The sequence below is a fragment of the Melozone crissalis genome, unplaced genomic scaffold, assembly GCF_028551555.1.
Source record: "Melozone crissalis strain CALT ecotype California unplaced genomic scaffold, PUWL_Pcris_2 ptg000007l_1, whole genome shotgun sequence".
Classification (NCBI taxonomy): domain Eukaryota; kingdom Metazoa; phylum Chordata; class Aves; order Passeriformes; family Passerellidae; genus Melozone; species Melozone crissalis.
In genome coordinates this window covers 9,439,036-9,466,612 of record NW_026535785.1, presented here as the reverse complement: position 1 = coordinate 9,466,612, position 27,577 = coordinate 9,439,036, and the positions used below count along the sequence as shown (strand labels likewise).

The 27,577-nt window shown below is 43.2% G+C and overlaps 1 protein-coding gene across 2 annotated transcripts in view; it reads right to left on the bottom strand.

The window, feature by feature from the left end:
• SLC12A4 (solute carrier family 12 member 4) overlaps positions 1–26,140 on the bottom strand; it is a 47,793-nt gene extending 21,653 nt beyond the window's left edge. For both annotated transcript variants that reach the window (XM_054296274.1, XM_054296275.1), the window contains exons 1-3: positions 25,905–26,140; positions 5,903–5,997; positions 4,471–4,602 (exon numbers count right to left, since the gene is read on the bottom strand). In XM_054296274.1, the coding sequence (XP_054152249.1) occupies positions 4,471–4,602; positions 5,903–5,997; positions 25,905–26,046 (369 nt within the window). In that variant the 5' untranslated portion in view covers positions 26,047–26,140. The remainder of the gene's footprint in view (positions 1–4,470; positions 4,603–5,902; positions 5,998–25,904) is intronic.
• Between the last annotated feature and the right edge of the window lie 1,437 nt (positions 26,141–27,577).

The following is a 27,577-nucleotide window of genomic DNA, read 5'->3' as shown; positions in this document are numbered from 1 at the left end:
CTATGAATTCCTTGACGAAAACTGAAACAGATCAACCAGACACACCACAGCTCAGGTGAACCTCCTGAAGGAAAGTGGATGACAGAATCATGTGCTGAGGATGTGCAGGGGAGTTACCCTATGAGACCTGCAAGCACAGGCCCAGAGCTGTTCCTCAGCTGTTCCAGTGCCACAGTACCAAAACAAATTAATTCCCTAAACCACCACCCGCCATTTTATACAAATTACCATCCTAAATATCTAACCTGATCAGCTTTGCCAGGACTACGTATGAGGACAAAATGAATTGTTGTCAGAAATGACATGTGTTACATAAGTGTCCTGATCAAGGTAAGGTAAGGATTTTTACTGAGTTATTCCACTGATATAACTGAGGAGGATCTTCATGGAGTATTATTTACAGTGTACTTGTTTCCTCAAGGAAGGGAAGGTGTAGATACTTACGCTTCCAACACTTTCATCTGATTTCCACTGTGTCTTTAACCCCATAAACATAAACTCAGAAAGGACTAAACAGACATTGCCCAGCACAGGGGCTTCCCATTGTCACATTAATGCACACTTTGCCTCTCAGGGACAGATTCCAGATTGATGATGATAAAATTATCTGTCTATTCATACATCAGTCCCTCCCTCACAACATCTCTGAGCCCATCAAGTGAATTTACCAGATATGTGGGTATCCCAGGATAAAGGAGTTAAAGAGTTTGTCAAAACTGGCATCTGGGAAAAGAAGCCCATCCTGTTGTTCCTACACAGGAGATGTAAATGAACGATGGTTTTTGTGTTTTCTATGTGACAGTCCTCCACACACCAGGAAAGCAGCTGAGATTTCAGCCTGCCCTTGCACACCTCCTTGCACACCTGCTTCCTTTGCACAAGGATCCACTTCAGCTCAGCTCCTTCCTACCTTCTGCCCTATGTGGTCCCTGCAGCTTTGCTCCACTGTTCCATTATCGCCTCCCCCACCCTCCCAAATGGCCTCTCAAGCCTATCAAGTTACAAGCTCACTTTGACCACAGAGGAAGAGAAATTGTGCATTAGTTGTACACTTGAGACCACTGCAGAGCAGAGCAGCCTAGGAAATGCCCAAGTGTCTGCTCAAGCAAGTATTACTGAGTGCATCTCAGGCATAACAGTTTAGTCTGGATTATCTTACCCTGTGGAAAAAAAAACTACTCATAAGAAAGAATGATTTACAAATATTATTTGAAGCAGCTTGCTCACAGAAATATTTAACACCAGTAATCTGCAGTGACTTGATACTTTTTTTCATCACTAAGTGATACTAAACCAGTGCTGAAGTTTCAACAGAATGTGACCTTAAACAAGGGTTATGTTCAGCCTCACCAGCAACCACATGAAAAAATGTAACACCCCATGCTGCATAAAGGAAATAAAAGAAAGACAATTTGAACATTTTAGAACAAGCCAGAAGGGACAGAAAAATCTCGAAAACAGTCTCAAATTCAGTGATGTAGATCATGTTTCTGCTCACTCTCATCAGCTGCAGACACATAATTTATGTAAATATTGATCTGAGTCTGAAGGACACTATTTCCATTGTGCCAGTGTGATGGGTTATTAAAGCACTTGGCTGCAGGGGCTGAGGGACATTGATCAGCAATGACAGCTCTCATGGTGCTCTCTAGCATGAGGACAGACAGCAGCACTGCCTTGAAATTAACTGCCTTGTTAAAGATACAGGAACAAAAACAGTTTGGCTAATTTTTTCCATCATGAGAAGGGGATATTTCTATAGCACAAGTGCTTTATTGCAATACTGTGTTTAGAAAAGAAAAAGCAACCCAATTTCCACCTTATTACATTGGAGCTATGTCAATTTTACCTGATGTGTGCCTAAGAGGGAATGCTACTACCAAAAGTATTTAGTGGGGTTGCTGAAACAAGATAAATGTTCATATCAAGATGTCTTGCACTGAAATGAGTTTGAAAGGATGTGATATGGCAGGCAGGGCTGTGCTAGGTCCCAAAAGGTGCTCACTGAGAGAGCTGTCTTACCTGCTCAGAGAACTACAGTCACTTACTGAAAGGATTGCTTTCCTCAGTTCATTTTTAAATATCAGATCTGGAGCCTGCTCACCTGCCTTGCTCCAGCTCTTGCCTTTGAGATGCCAATCCCAGCAAGTGACAGGCAGGTCACTGTTTGTCACACCAGCTGGGCATACCCAGTGCAGCCCCCACCAAGGGAGGGTTAACAGGGGTTTATCCACCTAAAACAGACCTGCTGGGGCTGGAATGGACTGCCTGACTTCCCATGCTCAAATGGGAAGGACAAGGTAACAGCAGCACAGTGATTTATACTTCAAAGATGACTAAAAAGATGTAGAAGAATCCTGTTTGCACTGTTTCTGAATACCTTCAATCCATACCCTTGTCCAGTTACTGCTTTTAAATTTCCTGTGTTTAATGATTATAATTATTGGCCAAGGTTTTCGGTCATCTTATATTCTGCATGATGGTTAAAATTTTATATTGCTCATGGCAAGAGAGGGAGAAGAAATTCAAGCTGCAGTTATGATATTGCAGCTGATGTAATTTATCCCAGAGACAGACATGCAGACAAAGGTTTGCCTAAGGAAACTGCAGTGTTTACACAGAAAACACTGAGATATTAATACAGCTTGTTACTGTCACTTTTGGAAAGGTCACCAAGCCCATCCCACAAAAACATCTGAGAAGTCTGTGAACACACATTTCTGGGACATGGGAAAGCATAATTCAGGAAAACAGTTATTAAACCTGAACTCCATTTTGCCATAGAAGCAAAGCTTTAATAAAGATAATAGTCCTTTTTAATGGCAGTAAACAGCTTGAAAACATGCAAGCATGAATCATACCCAAATGCAGAAATATTAACACCATACCATGCATGGTACTCCACCAGGGACTGAAAACAAGTTCTCAGTTTTCTGGTATTTGCCCCATTTTTACCCTGTGAAGTTTTACATACATTTGCTTTAACCAACTGTATACTGCAGTCCCATTGCCAAATTCTCCCAATTCTTTTTCCATCAGGGAAGCAAGGGACTAGATTCCAGATTGCTCTGCAGCTTACCCTGGTACTCTGGTCAGGCAATTAATAAGGAAATAAAGAGGAAAAGTGATCACAACTTCCTCAAAATCTCAACAACTGTATCTCTTGTGTCCTCCACCATTCTACTTTTGTCAGGGAAATAATCAATCTGCTTCTGATAGCAAGAGGATGAAAATTATTTTAGATTATGCAATAACACCATATTAGCAGCTGATGCCTGACATTATTCCCACCAAAAGTATGCTAAAACAGAGATGCAGCTGACATTCCTTATTAGTACTGTGAAGGTAAAAACTTTGGACAAGACTCAGCCATTAGTACAATAGCAAGTACCACACAAAAGAAAATCATAATTAAAATGTTTAAATTACTTTTTTAATGTCAGCTTATAGGACCAGAATGCAGCTACTTCACCCAGGTGACCTTAGCTCCGTCCTGTCATGATGTAAAATTAACCACAATATTGCAACACTTTCAGTGGATGTGGCCTAATAAAATTGAATTTTAAGACTTACAATGACAAAACAATTTTGTTATCCCCAGTGTAAAACTGCAGAGTAAGGAGCTGGAGTGTGAGTAAGGGCATTCAGCATGGAGTAACATGCTCACTCCTTGAGAGCACTCTTAGTTTGCAACATTATCACTGCCATCTCTTTCTGAAACGGCTCAAGCTTTGTAGGGCAGTGCCAGAAAACCTGCAGAATTCAAGTGCTATCTTAGCTTTTCTGGAAACCTTTCTTTTGACAGAACTTGTAAACAGTCTGACAGGCCTGCAAGCCATAAAATGCAAGCACACCACTTGCAGGTGCAGCAGTAACCAAAGCACCTGCAGCTCTGCCAGAGGGGACAGGAGCAGTTAAACACTGCCCTGCTGATAGAAATCAGCTACCAACAACCCAGCCTCACCTGCTGCAGCCATTCCAGGGCCAAACATCTAAATGCAGATGCTTTGGGGCAGAATTCAGCTGCCTAAGTGCCTGACACCAGAATGACTCCTGAGCTGCCCCAGGGTGTCCAATCTGAGCTCCACCCTCCACTCCAGACAGGTGTTGTCTCCTGCAAACCCTGTGTCATTGCCTTGCAGAGATGTGTCAGATACCACTGGGCAGCTAAAACAGCACTAGGAAATAGCTGGGGGGTTGTTGAGTTTTTATTTGTGGCCCACTGAAAGCCTTCTTATCTAAAGGCATACCAAGCACAGGGAATTGCAATGCAGTGCAGTTTTACCCACCACATCTGCCCCAGCTCTCTGTTACAGCTGTATCCCTACAGCTTCTGTGGCATTTCTTTGCAACATTGTCATGGCTCCTGAGAGAGGTTAAGAACAAGCACAAGGGAGGCCAGTTCCCCCAAAATCCCACAGGGAATCATCCCATTCATCAGTCTTGGCCATGGAGAGAATCTTTACTTACTTTTGATACCTTCTTCTTCGATCCATCAGTACTTTCTGCTTCTTCATGCTCCTTGACACCTTGAGTAAGATTTGTGTAGTTGACCAACTTGCCAAGCAGAGATGACACCTTTGGTCGTATATCAAGCTCCTCCTGTGGAAGAAGGCAACAAGTCAGCTTCTGCAGTTCACAGCAGTTCTGAAGAGTGGCTGGGATCACACCTTCCTGGGCAGCCCTGAGGCTACCAGGGAACACACCAGAAAAATCACCCAGGAAATGACAGAGTATTATTTCACTGTGCCTCAACCACTGGTGAGAGGTTTTAATTTTCTGAAAGGAAAAGGCCAAAATGTCTGCACCATGTGAATCATTCTCCTCAGGTGCTGAAAAGCATAATTACAGCAATGAATTACTGTGAGCCTTAGAACTGTGAGAAAATGAATGCGTAGCTTGCATGTATCTCTAATGTCAACTTACATCAACAGATATACTTTTAAAAAGGTCAAGCTGCCAAACAAATCAGAGATTTAGTGATTAAACTCTGCTTATTGTAGACATCTATGCACTCTGATGATTTTATTACATTTTCAAAACTATTTTATCTAATTCCTGTGGATCTAGACAAAATTCCCAAGAGACACATGTATGGAGGGCCTCCCACCTTCATACTCATCCCATCCAATTTTGTTTCTGGTTTGGGGCAGGGGGGGAGGAAAAAGCCCCAGACCAAAATCATCCCCTTTCCTTTTCTCTTTAATTTTAACATCTTGCATGTCTGATAGCACAATAAGGAATTGCATGGTAAAGAGAAACAACTTTCTACACAGGAAATAAAAACCAATTGAGAAAGATTTCACTGTCTGCAGCTTTATCATATCTTTGGGGATCACCTTGAACAGCTTCTGGTGGCATCAGTAGCATGATGTGCTTTGTGTATGATGCAGAAATGGACCCCAAATGGGGTCATCCCTAAAGGGATGACATGAGCCAAGCACCCCTTTTCTTACTCCTTCCTGTGATCTGACCTGCAGTTGACATGTTGAAAAATCTGATCATAATTCCTTCCAGAAGGGGCTGAGACAAGATGTACCTCCTGTTCAGGAGAGCAGCATGGCCTGTGGGATCCTGGTGGATCCTCCTTTCACTTAGTGCCACAGGAGAGCCTGCACACCTGGTGTGGTCCTGTGCTTATGGAAAAGGCCTCCAGCAGGAGAGCCTACCTCTCCTTAATTCCAGACATTTACAGTTAAACAGAGTTTTAGCTCTGCCTCACAGACCCAGCTGTCCCCACACCTGAGCTCTGTCACCACACAGGACCTCCCTGCCTGCTGGTGCCCTGACAACAGATGCCCTGACAACAAAAAGGCACGTGAGGGAGAAAGATGTGCTCAATCCCTCCCATCATGGAAGATCACAAATCACATTAGAAGTACAAAATCCAGCCAGAAATTACCTCAAACAAGGCCAGATTTCTGTCATAGTAATCGCCTCCCTTGCTAGCTTCTGAACTGTTCAGGAAAGGACTGTTTTCTTTATGGTTGCCATGACCTGCGAAGAAAAAAAAAGCAAGTTTTGATAAGCAGAGAATGATGCTGTAACCTTGAAGAATCCCTAGGGAAAAAACTCATTTGGTTAATTGAATTTGTTTCTTTTTAGTACCTTAAGTCATACAATGTTAACAGTATCAAAGGTGTTACTCCCAAGGTAGAGTTATTTCTATTTCTACTCCTCTGTTTCATTAAAATGGAATAAAAAGTCACCTCAAAGTAAAATTCACAAGTGGGGTCACAGCTACAGTGCTATATGTGCCTGGTGTGTGCTCACTTCTGTAACTGTGTCTGTACAGAACAGGGGCAAGCACTGGGACAGCTCCTGTGCATTTAGGAATGGCTGCTAATGGTAACAGCAGCCTCTGAGCTGTGTGCCCAACCCAGTCAGATACATTTAGTAAAACTGAACACTTCAAAGGCAGATTCTGTAATGATAATACAAAACAGCTCCCAAAGCAGCTTTTTAGTTCTTAAATGCTGTTGGTTATTCACTATGCCCACTAATCCCCAGACATTCAACACCCTTACTGTGTTCTGAACATTTAAGCTGTGCATTCTTCAGGCTCCTCTTACACTCCTGTACTAAAACCTGATATAATATACACTAAAATCAGAGCATTCCCATATGCAATGAACAATGTTTTAAAAAGAAAAGAACATGGAAGATGAGTAGAGTTTTCTGTAGCAAGTAGTAAAAAAAAAAAAAAAAAGCAAAAAAAAACCCAACCAAGGGCACTACAGTTTAAAACAACCTCTGAGGGGGAAAAAAATTAAATTGATTTCCATCTTCAAAATAAGTTCTTGGACCTATGTCTCCCATTACCCTCTGCTCAGCAAACAAAAATTATTCTCTTTTGTCTGTACCTCTTCACTCCCTGCTCTACCAGCCAATACAAATGAATTATTTCCAAGAGCATCTCCTTAAGAAAGGATTAATCCAAGGAATACCTTTTACTATTTACAAAAGATGTAACCACTACAGAAATTAAAAATGAAAGAAAAAGACATTATTTTCTCAAATGAAAACACTACAAGTTAAAATACTCTACATTGAATACACCAAAAGTGAGAGATTAAATATCTGGATTTTTGGGTGCATCCTTTAAACGATTACAGTAATCAATTCAACAAGGCTACACTAAATTATTGTAATACAATTCAAGTGAAAATCTCTCTGCATTTTGAAATTTGAATCAACTTAGAAAATTAACCTAACAGCAAAGAGGAGACTCCTCCCCTACACATAGTGATCAGCACAAACCACACTGTTACAAAAGTTATTGTTTTAAGCCAAGAAATTATGAGAACACTCAGTCCTATTCTTACTGAGGGGAAGGCATGCATGGAAAGCAGCACAATTTTCTGGAAATTGCTAACAGGTACTTTGAACAAAACTGTTGGTAAAACAATATTCACAAAGAACAGAGGGATTTTAAAGCTTCTGTAAGTAAATACTTAGCTGACCAAAAATATATGAAAAGAGCAGCCTATTGTGTTTATGTGCCCAGTGCCCTTCTCACAGCTCTGACAACTGACACCAAAATGCTGATGAGCAGCTGCCTTGAACAAGGGGGCTCAGCTTATTTGCTGACCCCACCTACACATAAGAGATGCTCACTTTGCTGTAATTGTAGAATTTTTTACATTACTACAAAAACATCAGTAAGCTTATCAACACAGCATCAAAATCAAACAGTTATCAACTTAAGCAAAGGTTAAAATCTGCAAAAACTGCTTGCTTGCTGTATTTGTTATGCCTATACTGGAATATAGCAGATCAATTTTGCTGCAGTGTGCTGCAGTCCTCCCATCCTGTTGTGGTTAAAGTACATTTACAATTTTTGCTGAGGAAATGGAGTTATCTGCCATACACCTTTCACTCATTAAATTGGACACAAATGATGGCGCAAATTATGACATCAACAGAAATACTGCTGTCTGTTTGATTCTTCAAGACTCTGGTCTCTGCAGTATCTTCTCCATTACACTTATTAAACACAGCAAGGTCATGGCAACTTTGGTTTGTTTCCTTAATTCCTGTATTATAGTCCTATATTATATAGGAAATCCTATATACTGGTTCTGGTGACAATGTTTGAAATATCAGCCTGGTTTCTTTTATCACTGAGTGATTTTTAAAGCAATTCTTTGCTGCCTTAGTTTTCCTCCTTCCATTGGGAACCCTACCTTATCACTGTCTCAAGTCAGCATAATGGGTGTTCTTTTACTTATAACACTTGGAGAAACTCTCAACAATTTTATGTACAAAATCCTGCTATTGCCAAGGTACATTCATACATTCAATCTCACTTTTTTAAACAAGACTATAATACTTTTGCTCCTTCTAAATGCCCTTGTTACCATAATCCACATAACCTCTCCTTAGTTAAGAAAGATTACTTCATACCACTCCTTGAGCCTGACAAAGACCAGTGACTTTAAATGAATCTTCAGCTTGACTGTTATTATTTTTTAGATGCATCTTCATTTTACCACCAGTGAATTTTTCACAATTGATCTGTTCAGAAGACCTCTCTCTCTATATATATAAAGAGCTTCCATCTTCTCTCTCATTCTCCATTTATACTCAGTTATCATTCAGACCCTTCCCATTAGACTGTCCTTCCAAATGTGACCCCTTGGCATGCTGGCTTTATACACCATCCTGCACACAGGAAGCTCAAACTGAATAGAAAATTCAGTAGAACTAGTGACTGGAAATACAGTATTGATTTTGCAATTGCTAGGGCACATTTTCTTCCAGATGGTTCAGATAGAGATGTACTACAGGCTTTTTACCACATTCACAGCAGCAGCTCCATTGTCCTGAAATAACATACCTATGAATTACTGCAGACAATGCAAAAATAAAAGTGAACTTTCCTCCTGATATACTGAAGTGCCACCTTAAAGTCCCTCTCAAACACTGTACACTTTCCACAGAAGTGAAGGAGTGTAAGTTTATATGCAAGTTCTTTACAGTGACATTCTAGTTCCACAAGGATGGAATAAGCAGAACTGGAGCTGCAGAGATGTGTGCTAATTCAAGACTACTACATTGCTAACTTCAATACAGCTAATTAAATGACAGCCAAAACTCACCTTCACCACAGCTGCATGTTTCAATGCAATCCCTTCTTTACAGACATGTTCTAAATCAAAGCATTCCTCTCAGTTTCTCTCTTCTCACATTGTGCTTCCATTTCAGGAGTAAAACCTCCAGCAAACGACCATTTCCACAACAGCAATCACAATTGTACTTTGACAAAACACACCAGAGACTGCAGCACAGTGCAGAAAAAACTTTCTCCAGTACATTCCCTGTGCCAGTGAGCAAGAGCAGCAGCTTCAGAGAGACTTACTTGTGACTGGAAATGTACTATTAATTTCATTCCCTGTACCAGTGAGCAAGAGCAGCAGCTTCAGAGAGACTTACTTGCATGGGCTGAGCGCGTTATCTCCATCAGCTTGGGGAGGGAGCGGATGTGACCTCGGAAAGCCACCCTGGGGAATTCCTGCCCCAGCTGCACCCGGGGACACTTGACATCCTGAGGCACCAAGTCTCCTGGGCAAGCACCATCCTGTGACATGGGCACGGTGCTCCACATCCTTAGTTATCAAGCCTTTGGTCCTGGCCAGTAGCTATGGTGTTAGATTTTTCATCATGCAAGATTGATTTGCAAGGGACATTGCTCAAAGAGAGAGCTAAATACTCTGCAACAGAGAATAATTTATTTGCCTTAGTCCCTAATTAATCTCAAATTTTGAGGTATTCAAGCTGTATTCCAAGTAGGTTAATGTTTCCTCTTCACTTGTTTCATTGCTTCTCAGTCTTCATTATCTTTCAATAATTAAGCCATTTTATTTCTGAACCCTACCAGTTCTCTTCCAAACCAGATAATTCTATTTGCAAACACCATGTCTACTATACAATTTATCTAAACATCTCCAGCAGAGTTCCCTGAACATTCTACTCCCCTACTCAGATACGGGCACAGGTCCAGAGAACAAGCTCCTCATCCTGTGGATCACCTGAATTCCCTAAAACATCAGAGATGATCCACGGAACAAAACCTAAAACCCTCAAGTGTGCACGCTCCCACACACAAACACACAAGATCAGGAAACAGAATAAAAGCAATAAATGGATGTTCAAACTTCTGCGTCACAGCCAAGCAAAAACACTGTGACTAAACTGTAGCAGATATTCTACTGACTGGTTTTACTTTGTTCTCCTCCAAAAGGTTAATGGTGTCTTTGCTAAAAAAAAAATTCAAAAGTATTAAGAACATGGAGGACACTATTCATGCTACTGCTTTCCTTCTGGAAGAGGATTAGGCCAGACACAGTTTCACTGCTTGAGCATGCTGAATGCAAGCCTTTTGTGCAAGCCATTGTGCTTTCTTAAGTAACCGAGGGATGAAATGCAGAATTTAGAGAGAATGACAAACAAAAGACATACATGAAAGGAACTAAAAGATTAGTGGGGACAAATGAAAACTGAACAATTAAGCACAGTGATACATACTTTACACAATATTGTAAAGAAAAGACCAGGAAGCTTCACAATGATAAGGACTGCTCTGCCAGACTAAAATAATCATTGAGAAGGTGGCAAGAGCAGTTGCATGACTTGACCTGTCAAGGTTTTTTTTCCTCTACTGCCAGTTTCTAAACTCCCTTACGAAAAACCACCCCTCCCCTACTTCATCACACTCAGATAAAGAAGCGGAAATTAGTACATCTTTAAAAAACTAGAGATTGTTCCATCAGGCCATGACTAACCCAGAGATGCTCACCTACTCTTGGAAACTTCATCTACCTGGCAAGTTAAGACCTGCTGAAGGCACAGATGGACAGAGCCTGACCAGCTTTAGTCTGACCCACACAGACAACCAAGTGAACAGAGCAATGCCAATCAAGCTACAGCAAGATTAAAACATTAAAGAAAAAGCAAATTCTGAAGAGGGCTGAACTTTGATAAAAAACTTCTGCCACTTTGCTTCTCCAGGCACATCAGAGCTGAGCTGACGGCAGCAGGCAGAGGCACACACAGAGCCTGTTTCCAGCAGCTCAGGAGGACAGAGCCTCCAACACAGCCCCCAACACAGCCCAGAGGCAGGAGAGCTGCACAGAGCTCCAGACACTGCTGGGACAGGTGAGGGTGGCATGCAGGGCTGCCACAACCCTCCCTGCTTCAAGTACCAAATCCTAAGTGAAGGACTAAATTTCTTCCGATAATTTCAGTGAGAATCAGAGCTCAAGTCAGAGCTGGAACTGAAATGCTCAGCTTGACCAAGAAACATGTTGGTTTATTCACCCTCTTATAACCAACAAACAGCAGGTATTTCCTAGAAAACCAGCTCAAAGGACAGCCCAACACAGCTGCCCTCAATGTAACTTAATTTCTGGAGCAGTGTAGAGTTAGTATCTCACTTGTAATTGTACTATGCATGTACAGGCTCCTTTGTGTCCACCACAGTAACAAACACTGTGATGAAATAGCCTGTCTAGCAGCTAACACCACATTTTGCAGTTATTCAGACACTATTTCACAAATATTACTGGCCACAAAACCTGTGATAGTTAAGGGCACAAACTGAGCCATTTTCATGCACAGGGAACACTACTTGATTTTTTTTTTTTTTAATTACAACAAAAAAATATTCATACTTCTAATATTTCATCTACCAGTAACACTGGAATCTAAGATTAAAATCAGAGCTGATACCCAAGTAGCTGCTGCAGGTTTCCCTTAATGTGAGCAATCTAACAGCAGGCTGTTAAAGCCAACTAATCACACAGGCTCACTCCTCACTCAGAAGGAGAGGCTCAATTAGCTGACCCCTGGAGTGCCTCTCTGTGCATGCACCCTGACATGCTGCAAATTACCTCTAAAGAGAGCCTAACCTAAATAAAACCCTGATTTACAGATATTGTAAGACAGGCAAAATGTATCCCACTTTGGAAAGCAAGTCAGCCCTGTTCTGATTTATTTATGTTTTCTCAGATGTTCATGTGTCAGTATGTTCTGCAAATTTCTACACAAGTGGCAATTAATTTACTTTGATTTTTGACCACAAAATCAAAATAGGTTTGCTACACTTAACTGTTCTCACAAGACCTAGAAGCAAATGAATAAACCCAAGGTAGGTATTCTACTGGGAAAAAAAATGGAGAAACAATGGGATTGCTCCAAAAAGATATTATTGCATAATCAGGTTTTATTAGTCAGATTATTTAGAGGGCATTTGTTCACAGCCTTATGGATAAAGTTTTAATATAAAAATCTGCCCATGTCCATTTTTATCACACTTTGGGGGTTTGGTTTGTTTTTAACAGCTCCTGAGACACCATTGCCCAGATATCAGTGAGGATCATGCTCACACTGTTCCTCCCAAAGGCTGTGTGATGCTCACAGTGCTCTGCTCATCATTCAAGACCTGCAGGTCTGGGAATTGCTGAGAAACAGAAAACCCTCAACAAGGTGTCCAAGAACCCTGGTATCTCCAATCCCAGCAGCCAAGCACTCAGGAGTGCTGCAAAGTAAACCAAGAGACTGTAATTCTAGAATAACCCAAGAAACATGCAGACAACAATTTGTTTTCAAATACATTCCAAGTCTGCTTCTATTCGAGTGGTTCCTCACATGTGGCTGGAACTAAACAAAACTCATTCATTCTCAGAACTGCTATGGAATATTTTTCTTGGTTCATTCCTGAGATTATACCAAATAATTCGATGCACAATTATGCTTTTGCAGATATCACTACCTTGACATTTCATTAAGAGAAATCAGACATTGCTTCTTTTCTTAAATTGCTTTCAGCAATTTAGCAAAAATCTTAACCCAACATCAGCAGCAGTCCCAAATAAAGATAACTTCAAGCAATAATAAAAAAGACAGCCTATTAGAAATACTTGTTTCTCCATGGACAACACACAACTAGCCAGAAACACAAAGAATTTCTAAAATGAAAATTCTGGTTACAAACTCATTTATGGCAGTAGAACAGGCTGCTGACATTACAGGATCTGATAACAAGGAATACTTATTTTCCCTTTAGCTACAAAGTAGTCAGCAGTACCCAAAGCAATTTTTTTTCATGAAAAACAGAAAGTTGTGATTTAACTTTCATATTTTTAAAAACTGAAAACAATCATTCCTTTATTTAGCAGTAAGAAAAAGACAAAAGTAGCAAAGTGACATTCCAAGCTCAGAAAAAAACGTTTCTCAAAATGTTTTGAAAAGTCCACTAAGTTCTTGTTTTGAGGCTGGGCTGGTTTAAGTGGTGGGGGGGGGTTAAATAGGATTATTGTATTTACACCAGAAATAGGAGAAACAGGAAATAACCACTATTGCATCTAGTTAGACAAAACTCATTCAAACTACAAACTAGGCATTGCTAATGAAATAATGAATTGAAATCTGTTAATGTCAGTTCACACAAGACCTTGGGCTACCAGGTCATTTCCACTGAAGGTGGAGGGAAGCACAAGCTGTAAAATCCCAGCTGACCCAGTATTTTATCAAAATAAAGGCCAAAGTCACTCTAGATAAGAACCCACGCAACAATGAGGCTGATGAGAGGAAAGCACAGCAGAATAAAAGGACAGATCTTTCCCTGGAGAGCTCTGAGATCCTCTGTACTTGAAATACAGGCTCAAAAAAATCAGTTTCACTGGCAACACTGAACACTCACATGCCTGCTCCAGACACACATTTCCATCAGAAACTGCAGCTTCAACACCAAACTACTGACATCCATGCCCATGTTAATAGTATATGTTGTTCATTCATTATTATAACATTATTTTGCTATGTAATAACATTATTTACTTCACTGTTAATTGACACTGTCAATATAGTTTTGAGTTTACTGGATTTTACCCAACTAGTAAAGCTGTGATTCCTAAGACTTATTACATACTACACTGCAGTTCCCATTTATCATCAGCAACAGTGATGGCACCTATGAAAGTGACACAAACAAAGCATAACTGTACCCAAAAACTAAAATAAAAAGCTGTATTACTGATATTACAGTCATTCCTCTGAACCAGTTCAGAGTTCAAAAGATGGCACTTGTTTGTGCTCTGCTTGAAAGGAACAGCCAAAACCTTCCCAGACAACATCCTATGCAACAGATAAGCTGGAGCAGAGTACAAAATTAAGTACACAATTAAGCACAGATCTTGGATTTATCCCTAGATAAACACCTGTGAAGACTTCTACTGTACTCTTCAAAACTGGATTAGAGAACAGCCTTACCCATCAAGTTGTCTGACCCTACAGAACTCAAAGGATTTAGCAATTTAATAACCCTGTGTTTCCGAAAGCATTATTACTATTTTTCAGTTAATACACTGATAGTTTCAGAACAATTATAAATCTTTGTAAGTGCTAATATCAGCATAAAATACCTACCCTTTAGCAACAGTTCTTTGACATTTTCAGTAACTTGATTTACCATTATTCTTCTTCCAGCTCTTAGCACATGCTTTAGTAAACGCTTCCTCTGTGGAGTCTTGAAGATTGGAGAACTTTAATAATATTCTATTTCCAAAAGAACTGCTTCTACCTGCTCTGCCAAAGTGCTGGCTGCAACGCTGAATTGGACTGATCTCTTCCAAGAAGCAAAAGATCCTTACAGAAAGTTAAGCTGACACTGATATAATCCTGGCATTATAATCCTTTCAACACCGAGAAAATACACAAATATCACGATCTTAGAGAAAACGCTGTTTCTGAAATCCCAGCCACATTTAAGAGGCACATTGCAGTTGTTTGCACACTTACTCAGAAAAGTGTGCCACAAATCTGCTGCTGGCTGAGTGTGGAACCAGAGAGGGTTTTAAACCTGCTAGTGCCATGAAAAGTGTAGCTCTGTGACGTTAGCCCTGCAGGCATTTCAGCTTTCAAGTGAAAACAGTGATCTGTTTCTTTCCATCTTCAATACATTACAATAGGGTGACCCATTAATGGATGAACCACATGTGAGATCACCAAAAAAAAAAAAAAAATAGAAACAGCAGGATGAAATGGGAGGTTTATATAAGATACACAAGAAATACTAACTTAGAGATTCTCAGCACTTCATAATTACCAGAGTCCCCACCATTCTGCCCATGCACAAGGAGATCCTCTGCACACCAGCACACACCTCACTAAGGCTTAGCTACATGATGGGGTAGGGGCAGTCACCAGGAATACCTGTGTCAATAAAGATGCCAAGGCACTTTTGAGAAATTAGATTTAGGAACTCACATCACTTGGGAGTTTTCATAATATAACCTGTCACTGCCAGATGAAACAAAAATCCCACTATAAAAACAACCTTTATTTCACTGTAATCCACTTCAGAGGTTCTTTCATGTGGAACGGCTCCAGAACCATTTCTCACGATTATCCTCCCCGAAACTCCATCCCTTCACATGCATGAGGACACCTCAGATACAGCACACCTTCTATCTAAATACAGGGAGCAGCATTCTGGTATTTCCCCTGCCTCAGGAAAAGCCTCTTGTCTCGCTACAAAATGTTCTCACTTTCTCTGAAAGACTGCAACACACATCTATGAGACCAGTATGCAGATTCCATGCAATATTCAATTCAAACTCACATTTCTTTCTGAGACCAAATACAGAAGATTCTTTTCAGCCCTATATATGTGCAACTGACCAGGGCTTCACAGCACAAAAGAGAAGACGACAAAAAAAATGCCCAAAAAACCACACACCACTATTTTGGATGTACCTGTTGCCACCTCCAGCTGAACACAGGGCAAAGAAACAATTGTACAGGCACAAACCTTGGAGTGAGAGAAAGCAGATGGGAACAGTGACCCCTAAAAGCCAGTATTGCCACCAGCTCACAAAACTTCCTACAGGGAGCAAGTGGAAAGAAATAAGGTAAGAGCCAGGATGCTAAATATGCTCCAGAGATACAGAAAATGACAGAAAAAAGGAGATTTAATTACTTTGAACATTTCCATGTATGTACATTCTGTGTATTGCATATTACACAATGTACATTTACAGACATCTATCTACTATCATCCATTCCTGGAAGACAGCAGGAAGACATTGGTAACCACTTCCAAGCTGATTGTGAAATCCTGAAAGTCATTGGTTTTCAGTCAGTTAACTCATGCAGAAAGTGCTGAACATCAGATATTTCTTACATTTGAGAAGTACTGTGTTCCATGTGGAAACAAAGTTCATGAGAGTTTGGGTTTTTTTTAAAGCCAAGGAAAAAGGAAAGGGGGAGGGTGTTTCAATGAGGAGGGGAAAAAAAAGAAAAAAAAAGTTAAGCAAATCCAAGGATGACTTTTCAGTGTGAAGTGCTACAAACAGCCAAAACTCACTATAACTCTGGTCATAATACTTACAAGAAATTACAAATCAGCATGATACTTCTCCAAGAAAAGGGAGTCACTCCTTCCCACTGGACATCTCAGAGGGTGGAAGGAGCTCTGACATTGCACATGATAAAGAGAAAACCACTGTTCTTCTTAAATACAGATATTTTGACACACATTTACAAAGAACCCACAAATCTCACAAAACAGCACCACACATTTCCCACAGTGCAGCACAGCACAGATGTCAGATATCTGGAGAAGCCACAGTGGCTTTTACCATCATTTTATAGAAAGTTCATCTGTTTGCAAGAGCATCAGAGCAAAGTGAGTATACCAGAATAGCTTAGAGAAACTCTTCAAAGAGCAATCAGCAACATGAGATCACTTTTCTGCTTCACCAGTCAGAAATTAGGTAGCTGCACACAATCTAAGTCAGAAAACACTCCAAGATGTATAATAGTGAATTTGCTCCAGCTAAATATGAGCTTCTACTAAAAAGTCCACAATACAGCGTCTTAAAAAGGCAAAGGCAAAATACTGCAAAATTAAATACTTCTCTCTGTGTTGCCTTGAGTCACAGCTTTAAAGCTCCTTGCATGTGTGCTAAAAGGCATCTTAGCACAAGGCAGATCATCATCCCACGGTCTGGTTACACAGAATTGGGATTTACCAAACATGGCTCAACTATACCTCCTCTCATGATTGGCCACCACATGTCAGAAATTAACCCCTGACATCGTCACCAGATTTCCTGGAACTCAGAAACACATCAAGAGTGAGTGCTGTGTGCTGGCCTAGACAAAGAGGACAAGGTAAAAGTTCCATGCAGAAGCTGAAGCAAGGGTTGGCTTGTGATGCTCTCAAAGCAGCCATGCCCCAGCACAGGGTGCAGAACACAAACAGGAATCAAAGAAAGGAAGGGATGCTGTTGAGGGGATGGGAGTGGCCAAGTGGCACTACTGCCAAACACTTGACATTGTGAAATCACAGGCTGGACAGGTAAAACCTTAGCAGAACAAAGCCCAAAAGATACAAGAGCAGCAGATGCTAAAATCAGATCTGCAAGACAATTAATGAACTTGTACCTTTGTGTCAGCTCTAGATACAAATACATACACTACAGCAAGTAGTAGAAAAAGTAAGATCATTTGTACTATTTAGGAGAGGATCAGCAAGACAAAGCTCCTGAATGCAAAGGGAAGGCAGAAGAGGAACAGTAATGTGCTGTCCTCCATCAGAGGCAGCAGCAGCTCTGCCATCCTCTAGAATTACTCCCAGTCCTGACTCAGATCTGACCAGAGCTGGACTTTGCACACAGTAACTAAGCTCAGGGCTACTCAGCTTGCAAACAGAGACAGAGTCATAAAACAAAGTAGCATTGCTATAGATAATTTTATGGAAAACAATTATACTGCAGGGCATAAAAACTTGTGTTTAACTGCAGCAATCAGCAATGTAAAGTATGCAAGAGCAAGTCTCAACAAATTTGCCCTTCTTAACTCAGCAAATGAGCAGCTTCTAATGGCACACCATAAAAATCCTTTTTTCCCTTTGACATGGAAGTGAAAGTCAGAAGGTTGTATGGTCTGCTTCATGATAACAGGGTAAATGCAGTGACTGAATGATGTTCCTAATCCCTCAGATAAACAGAAGAAATTGCTGGCTACTAGTAGGAGATGAAACTGAAGGTTGGTAATTAGACTTGAGGGAAAAAATCCCATGTAGCCTTGTTGAGGCATAATTACCTTGAACCTCTCCACAGCACAGAGTGCCTCGGCCCTACACACAGCTCTGCCAGGATGTGGTTACACAATCCCTGCAAGGCAGCCCCCAGCAGCAGCTCACAGCTTTGATTCTCCTTCTAAAGCAATCGATGGATGGCATCCTCATGACAGGACAGGCCATGTGCCAATCAATGACAGAGCTGGGCTTCTAGGACAATGCAGGTCACTTGGGGGGAGAGAAAGGAGCTAATTAAGCATTCTGCATTCAAGAGGATGGGCCTGTGGGCCAAAAACCCAGGAGACATGAGGCAAGCCCAAGATGTGAATACCTGTGGAAATACCATGCCTTACCCAGAGGAGCTTCCTGGAGCAGCACTGTGACCATCACACACAGGTGGGATGATGATCACCCTTTCTGCACCCCCAGCAGAACCTCATCCCTCTCCCCTTGTCCAGCCCTGCCTGGCACTGGCCTCTCATCTTCTGCTCAGCAAAATGCCATTTCATTTACATTTCCAATAAGTCTAAAGCTGCATCCAGTCAGCAAAGCATAAGTGCCAAGTTATCAAACTTCCCCATTCATCCATCAGCTAATTGAGTAAGAGCTTTTTGGGGGCAATTAGCACTTTATTCTGCACATCAAATTCCATCTCTCTGTCCTACAGAGCACAAAGAAGATCAAAAGATGATTAAGAAAGAACTCCACCTGGTGCCTTTAACAGCAACAAAAATTTGAGAAAATGTATTCCCAGATCTGTTCTGACCTGCACCTCTGCTGCTCAGACATGATTTAGCACTGCTGGAAAGTAAACAACTTTCTTTTCCAAGCCATACCTAGAACCCACCACAAAATCTAAAGCCCTATTAAAAGCCTGCTAGGAAAAAAAATCCTACTAATTCACTCCAGGAACTTCTTTTTATGGTTCAGAAGTGACAGTTGTGAAATAGTGTTTAAAATAAAAGCTATAGGGAACAAATAGGCAGTAAACAGGTTACAAAATAACCTCCAGACACAGTTACATATTTATATTTATATTTATATATATACACAGTTACAGTATACAAAATGTTGGCATATTCAAATTCCAGAGGTTTACATGCATTCTAAGGTCTGTATTTTTGTGTAGACCTATTAAATTTAAACACAGTCACATTAACTGTCATGTATTTGAGTCTGTGAAAAGACTAATTTTTTGTGTATGTATTTTATGTTGCCTGCTTAAAACAAAGATATTGTTTGCTTGGCAATTGCTACAGCAGCCACTGTGAAAGATGCTCAGTCCTCCATGCATGACAAAATCCAAGTACGCTGAAAGAAATCATCCAAAGCAGCTGAACTGAAAGAACAAGAACAGTACTACCCATTGCTAAGGGATCACTTGGCAGCATTTAAATAGCTGCCTATTGAAAACTAATAATTAAGAAAGAGGTTTTACTAAATCAAACAAAAAAACACCCTGAAACTTTATTATCTGAGCATAAAAATCAGCTTAGTACAATTAAGAGATGCAAAATTTCCAATTCAGAGGTTACTGAAGACAAAGGAAACACCCTTAAATTGTAATTCAAATAGGCTTTAAACCATGTCTTAAAAGGGTGCATTTTTCTTCTCCGTAATTCACGTCACAGAACAAAGTATTTAAAGAACAACCTTGAACCAACAAGTTGCAGACATGGACCTTTTGAGCAAAGAAATCTTTCTTCCACGTGTTGGTGCTAATAGCAATTTTTCTGTAATTTAAAGCAATCTGCACATTATTTGTTGCATCACAAACAAAAACAGATGTAAATCCTTAACTTGGTCTTGGAAGGGGAAAGTCACCAAATGCAGCTTTGCTCTCCCTGTGGCACTGGGTATCCCCCATCCTGTTACCTGCACCTCAAAACAAGGCAGTGGTCACCAACTCTTGAGTTTTCTCAAGGTGGTTGTGCCAACCTCAGCCAACAGCATTTATTAGGCTACATTTTTAGGTTTGGCTACATTTACAAGGCTAAATTTATTAGGTTTGGCTACATTTCCTAGTCAATGAGACTGCAAACTGCCTTAGTCCTCATTCTACACAGAACTTGAGAGCAAAAGCCAAAATTAAATTTTACATTAAAAAGCACACAAAAACTTATGTTTTAATCTTGTCACAGCAGGGAAAAGAAAGCAGATGTCACTATTTTCTTTGAGGAAGTGAAACACTGAAGAAATTTGTAAGGAGAAATTGAATGACACACACAGATCAATTTTATACATGAGAGAGAGATGTAAGACAAACAACACCCAAAATTGTACTTAAAATTCTTTAGAAAAGTTCAGAGACTGTATAGGAGATATCACTTCAGCATTATTAAAATATTCCCAAACTTAGACTCAAGTTTGGAATGGCAGCTTAGCAAGCACAGGCAGAGAGAATTAGTTAAAAACTCCACATCTTTTCATGGATTTTTTTTTTTCTTTTCTACAACTGCTTAGCCTTCTAATGCAGGTGTTCTCCAAAACGCCAAATATCTGCAGCTGCAAAAGACCAACAGAGGCTTGTTTGGGTTTTTTCAACAATCTTCCCTTAGGTTTTTGCACCATGCAGAACCACACACACACGGGTACGGGAGCTGCTTTCACATCTCTCAGACATATCACAGAGATTCCTCCCAGAGCTTTTTCAAATAACTGGAATACCAGAGAACCCACAAAAAGGCCCATGTTTTCCTATATTTAGCCGGGTCTCCTGCTCACCAGCAGCTGGCACCACCATCCCCTTGGTACTGGACAGCTGCAGCCTCTCAGCTCAGCCCCAATCACTGCACAAATCAGAAGATGCAGGAGACATGCTCAGCAAAAGCAGTAGTTTGTGCAGCAACAAGAAGTTTTTTGTTTTCCTGGACAAGCATTTTAACAAGTTAAACCTTCCTACACTACAAGCCAATAAAATAAAATAGAGGTATCGACCACGGGCTCCAGGAAAATGAGCTCCTCAGAAGAATTCCTTTGATTACAGGGTATAAAGAAGTATGTACCACCTCCTTCACCCACCCAGCTATTATAAACAACTAATTATGTCACAAAGCACTTTTCCACTCTCATTTTTCACATGCCAAACTCTTATCTTGCCTTATCTGAAGCAAGAGTCCACTTCTCTATGCACCTGTATTGCTGAGGAAAGCATTGTGGAATTTAGCACTGCAATCATTGCTGGGCTAATTGCTGATTGCTCAAACAGAAAGCAAAATAATTGAAAAAAAAAAAAAAAAGAAAAAAGGAAAGAAAAGGAAAGAAAAGGAAAAAAGCCCTAACAACAAAAAAAACCTTCCAGGACTTCTAAAGTATGACCCTGCTGCTAAGACCCCTTTCAGGATTTGCACTGAAAACCAAAACTATTGCAGTGGATCCCACAAGTACTCTTTCTGAAAAGAAATAAATATTGCCATATTTAGCACTGACAGGACACCTCTACTATCTCCAAATTTATATATCATACTTTTCACAGAAGGGAAATCAGACACCAGCAGAACAGGGGAAAAAAACTCTTCCCATCAAAATGCCACTACACTGAAAAAGATGCAGTCTCCATTCCATTTTCAGTAAGAGAACAATTAACAAACCACCAGAAAAGACAGTTCACTGACATCAGTACTGCTATTCTCAGGTTACTTTCTTTTCTCTGAAACAATTCAGAGGTTCTGCCTCAACTCCACCCCAGGCTGCCTCCTCTATGACCTTTCTGCAGCTTTTAGGCAACACAAAAAATGCTGAAGACGCCTGTGCTAAGAGGTTATGCAAAAATATTCCACTATGACCACCATAACAGTGCCATTTAGCCACACTGCTGCCAGCAGAAGTTCTTAAGATAACTTAAATGAAATTTAGACATGTTTCTGTTGTCCTATTTAGCCCTACTGTCTAATTTATTACATGACTGATTTTATCTTATCTCTGAACTTGGCCAAAACACCTACATGTAAGAATTAGGCACTTTGAAGAAGAATTTTTGAATGATTTATGTGTCCCCATTAAAAGTATCTTCAGACACGTCTCATGTGAGCTTGCAAAAGTCTTGCAAAAGACTGAGAATCTTTACAGTAAGTTACCAGAGATTAAAGCAGTGAACCAGGAAGTTTAAAGCAAAAGCACACTGCTATCTCACCAGAACTTGACCCACATTTTCCAAAGCAGCTCACTGCAAATGAGCAGCACAACCTGCTGCTGCACAACAACACTGAGCACACTGACACAGAATGCAAGCTCGAGGTAAAGGTCCCAAGTGTAGTTAGAGAACTCGGGGCTTGGAGGAAGCCATGTGATAACTGGAACAAGAGCAGAGCAATTCCTTGGCAAAACCAAGGGTGGCAGCTGACCAAAGCTAGTTAGTGACACCAAGCTGATTAGTGTCTCATTTCCACACAAAAGTCAAGGGAAGATAAATAACTTCCCACAGGACACATGACATTGCCACACTTTGGTTAACTGGGTGCACAATGACTGTGGAGCTGAGATTTCTATTAAAGCAAAGTGTATTTGGTTTTTTAAACACTATTCAGACCCCACTGTCCCTCTTTTTGCCCTGTGTACCCAGCCTAATATGCTGGCTTTATTTCAAAGACAGAGGGGATGCCAAATTCACATTTCTCATCCCTGACGATCCATAAAGAAGGGCTCACGTGTTTATCATAGGATCACAGGATAATTCTTTGTACTTCTTTTTCTAAATGAAAGATGTCAAAGTCTATTACAAGCAGTGGCAGTCAGTGGCACCTACTTAGAAATAAAAGGCTGATTTTATTCATAAGCACTGGAACTATCTGACAAGGCTAAATTATTGCACACTGACTAATGCCTTCTTATGGAAATGGTTGACAAGAAATTCGGTTGCAGAACAGTTACACATCTGCAGATGTGAAACTTGATGTCCTAAAAAAGCAAAATTCAGGAAAAAAAAAAAAAAGCCTTCAAAACCAGAGATATGACAAATGAAGGCAGCAGTAAAAAGATCAAACCAAAAAAGAATCCACCAGAATCATAAGCAACAGCCTAAGATATTGTGCAAGGAGCACTGCACAGCACAGCCTGCAGACTGTTAGAGAGCAGCATAAACAGCTGCAGTGCCATGGCCACACTCTGCAAGGGCCATGTCCTTACTGAGTCACCTCAACCAATCCAACCAAACTGAGCAGTCCAAACAAGTCCTGGAATCAGGTTCTGAATAGCAAGCTGACAAAATAAAATCTTCCCAGCAGAAGGTCCACCAGAACAACTGCAACCAGTTTCTCACACTGCCTGTGGTGGGGCTATGTAAGGGCACAGACAGCTGGACATGGGCACTGCTCTGTGTGCATCCATGTGCCAGGAACAGCTGTGGGCACTTGGGTAAGACCACAAGCTACAACCTGAACTCTGCACTCAAGTCACACAGTTTATCTTATCTCCAATCAGGGGCATCCCCAACACCAACAAACCCCTCCATGAGCGCTGTAATCAGCTGCCACAGAAGGCTCTGCAGGCTCCAGCCAGTGCTGAACAGCTCAGAGATATTCTGCCTTCAACAGGAGCTGCCACCTCTGCTGTGTCACATCATCAACATCCCCTGTGTGAGAGGCCAGGGTAACTGCACAGGATGTAGAAACCAGCACCAAAACCAAAAGGAATAACACAAGATTGAGCTCAGATTCCCCTCTACAGAGCTACAAACCCAAGAAACCCAGGGAAAAACAGAAAAGGCTACTGAGGAAGAACATGCTTGTCAGGACAGGTAGGAAAGACACATATCTTCATACACACACCCCGAGGATATGAAACAATACTTAATTACTGTGAAAGTAAATTAAAAAATGGAAGGCAGTTAGAGTTCAAACAAAAACAGAACTAGCTACCATATATTAGTAGAGAAATTACTAGATATTTATCAGCTTTAAAACAGAGAGACTCAGCTAACTTCCAGCAGCATGGCTGTGCACTGCAGCTGGGACAGCAGCACGTTAGAGGCCACAGCCTGCCAGTCACTGATGGACTGTGACAGGAGCTGAGTGGGAATCCTCAAGTGGGTTGGTTGCACACATCCTACAGGCAGCCTCATACCTAAATAAGAGGTGGTTTGAGTTGGCCTTCCTTTATCCACCATGGCAGCAGCTTCCACAAGCCACACTTACCAACCCATGGCCAAAGCTAGCTACTGGAAAAAGCATTCCAGGAGGTGTCCACCTGCTGAGACGGGTAAAAAACACCTGTTACTTTCAAACACACAGGGACTGCATGGTAAGCAGCCTGAGAGTAAAACAGTCCTATTTTACAAAACAAATTAAGGGCCCTGCACAGCCTTTAGGGTTAGTGCCTCAAACTGTCTGTAGTAACAGACAGCTTGGGAAAAGCACCTCCCTTTCACCACCCTAAAACACCCACACTAGGCATGGAAAGAACAGGCATTAGGGCTATGTCAGCTACTTGGTCTTCAAAATCTAAAATGTCCTTGAAAATGATACAAAGTAAGAAAGAAACTCCCAGTGCACACATATTGGAGATTGAAAAGCGTATTCTCAGAGAAATTAACAAGTTAACAAGGCAGAACTGAACTTTGTTCTTATGGCAGTTGAGTATCACTCAGCAAAATAACCCTGTTGCCTTCCTTAAGCACAGGCCTGAGGCGTGCAGCTCCCTTCAGGGATTACTGTACATTCATTACATTTGCAGTCAGAGAAGTTTGACTGCACAGGCAAGGAAGATCAGGTCAGGTGTTTACTGCTTTGTCTTTTGTTGCCTAGAGTCACTCATGATTCACAGAGGGTAAGTCAGATTCACCAGATGAACCCATGGGCAGATCCTCTTCCTAAAGGTTACAGAAAGCTAAACATAACCAAGGCAGAAAAAAAAAAAACAAAAGGAACAGATTGCACAAAGAGCTAAAACAACCTTGTACCAGGACTATACTGCTGCCCAAATCTAAGTGTCCTTCACGTGCCCAATAGAAACACTCGCTGTATTTAAAGTGATTTATATCTAAAAGTCACAGCAAAACCCCAAGACAGGCTGAGCACTCCCATCAGCTGCCTAGTTAAAGAATGTAGTTCTCACCACCCAAAATCCCCTCCTACTTACGTGATCTTCTTCTGAAATTGGAATAAATTAACCCCCAAGAAAAAGCAGCAGCTCTGCCTGGCAGGAGCAGTTGAGAGAGCCACAGAGGCACAAAGCACCTGCTGTAGTATTCAAGGGCCCGGTTTGCAGGAGAGAGACCTCGCAGGGCAGCCGCGTTTTTTAAGATGATATAAACAACTAAAGCAGACACCGTTAAATTCGGCTAATTTAACTGCATTCTCTATCACCCGTTTATTTTCGCAGTGGAGCACTGAAAACATCTGAGCCTATCTCCACGTTCTCTTATCACCTCCGGAGAGGGGAGCCTGTGGGAGCACCGATAAGAGCCATACCCCGGGCCAGCCCCGCTCCCCCCGCACCCCGGGCTATCACCCAGCGCCGGGGGGGCGGAGGGAACCCCGGGCTGGCTCCGGGGAACCCCGCACCAGGGCATCCCCGGCTGCGCCGCCCCCGCTCGGAACGGCACGGCCCGGCCCGGCCCGGCCCGGCCCGGGGCTGGCACGGGCGGCAGCGCTGTCCCGGCGCGCCGGGCTCCGCGTCCCGGCCGTGGCAACAGCGGAGCCGCCGCCGCCCGGCGCTCCCGGGGGGCTCCTCCCCAGGGCGCGGCGCCCCGAGCAGCCCGGCAGGCACCGCCAGCGCCCCCGCCTTTGTGTCCGCCGCAGCCGGCGGCGGCGGGGCGGGAGCCGCGCTCCCCGAGCCCCGGAGCGTGGGCACCGCCGCCCCCCGCCCGGCCGTGCCCGCTCACCGTCGGAGCTGACGGTGTCGTAGGAATCGCCGGGGGCGGGCGCCGCGGCCGGCTCCCGGTAGTCCACCCAGCTGAGCCCTTCTACGCTGTCGTACTCGGCGCGGGGCTTGTCCTCCACCGGCACCACGGTGAAGTGCGGCATGGCTGGCGGGGCGGAGAGGGCTCCCCGCGGCACCGCGGCGAGGCAGGCGGGACGCGGCGCGGAGCCGGCGGCGCATTCCTGCCCCGTGCGGTCACTTCCTCTCAGGAAACCGCGCTCCTCAACTCCACCCATTCCAGAGCGAGCGCCGGGGCGGTGCGGATCCCGCCGCCCCCGGGGCCGCCGCGCCAGCACCGGGCGCGGGGGCGGGGGTCGCTCCGCCGGGCGGCCGCGCTCGGCGGCGGGGGCGCGGAGGAGGGGCCGGAGGCGGCGAGGCCGGCGAGGGGAAGGGGGAGCCTTCCTCCCGCATTCATCGTGACAGGAGCCGGGCCCGGGGGCGGCGGGAGCGGGGCGGAGCGGAGCGGGCGCCCTCCGCCGCCGCCCTCCCTTGCGGGCGCTGCCGGGCCGCCTCGGGGAGGAAATTTCCCCTCCATCGTGGCCCGGGCTCCCTCCCCTGCCGCCGCCGCCATTTGCTAGGCGGGAGAGATGCGCGGAGAGCGGCGGCGGGGATGGAGCCGGGTGGTCCAGGAGCGCCTGGAGGAACGGGGTGGTGCGGGCGAGCATCACCAAGTGAGCCGCGGGCAGCGGACCCGGGACCCCGCCGGGCCGGGCAGTGAGAGTACTAGTTAGGGATATCACCGCTTGTTATCCTTAGTTAGGGATATCACAGCTGGTTATCCCTAGTTAGGGATATCACGGCTTCCAGCAGCCAGTTCCAGCCCGGCGTGGGGCTGGAGCCGGGTGTGTGCAGGATGCCGGTACTGGGTGTGTGCAGGGTGCCGGTACCGGGTGTGTGCAGGGTGCCGGTACCAGGCGATGTGCAGGATGCCGGTACCGAGCCATGTGCCGCTGTCCCCGCTTCCTGTGCCTGCGGTGGCAGCACCGCGCTTTCCCGTGCGCTCGCTCCGGCGACACGAAGCCTCGGGCAGGGACGTGGCAAGCGGAGCAGCCCACGGGAAATGGGGAAGATGGCAGCGCTGAGGGCTGCGGGGAGATCGGGCAGGGCAGATTTGCATGCGGGCCGGGCCCGGGGTGTCGGTAGCCGGATGCAAAGCAGGCACAGTTGCTAAGGCAGCAGACGGATGCAGTGTGGCCTTGCCGCTCACACGGGCTGAGGAGCAGGGGGACACCATTGTTCGGTGCCACTCTGGAGGCAGAGCGGTGACATCCCCTCCGTACAGCCCAGGGCACGCAGCCACCCCACCCCCCGAGTGAGCAAAATGAGATATTGCCTTCACATTTGTAGAAGCTGGCACCAACAGCGGGTCTCTTGGCCTTCACGTGGAGTTTGAACTTGAATTAATAGGGGATAATGCCATTTATTGTCTGCATTTGAAAGCTGGCCTTGACAGGCGAAGGATCTCTTTTTAATGTGTTGTGTAATCATCAGGACAAAACTCTGGAAAACAGTTTGTGTGTTTTACTGGCGACTGTCAATTCAAACTAATTCTGTAGATTTCTGTAAACTAAAATATTCCCTAATGAAGAAATGTACAGTGTGTACAGTGTACAGTGACAAGATGTCCCAGCACAG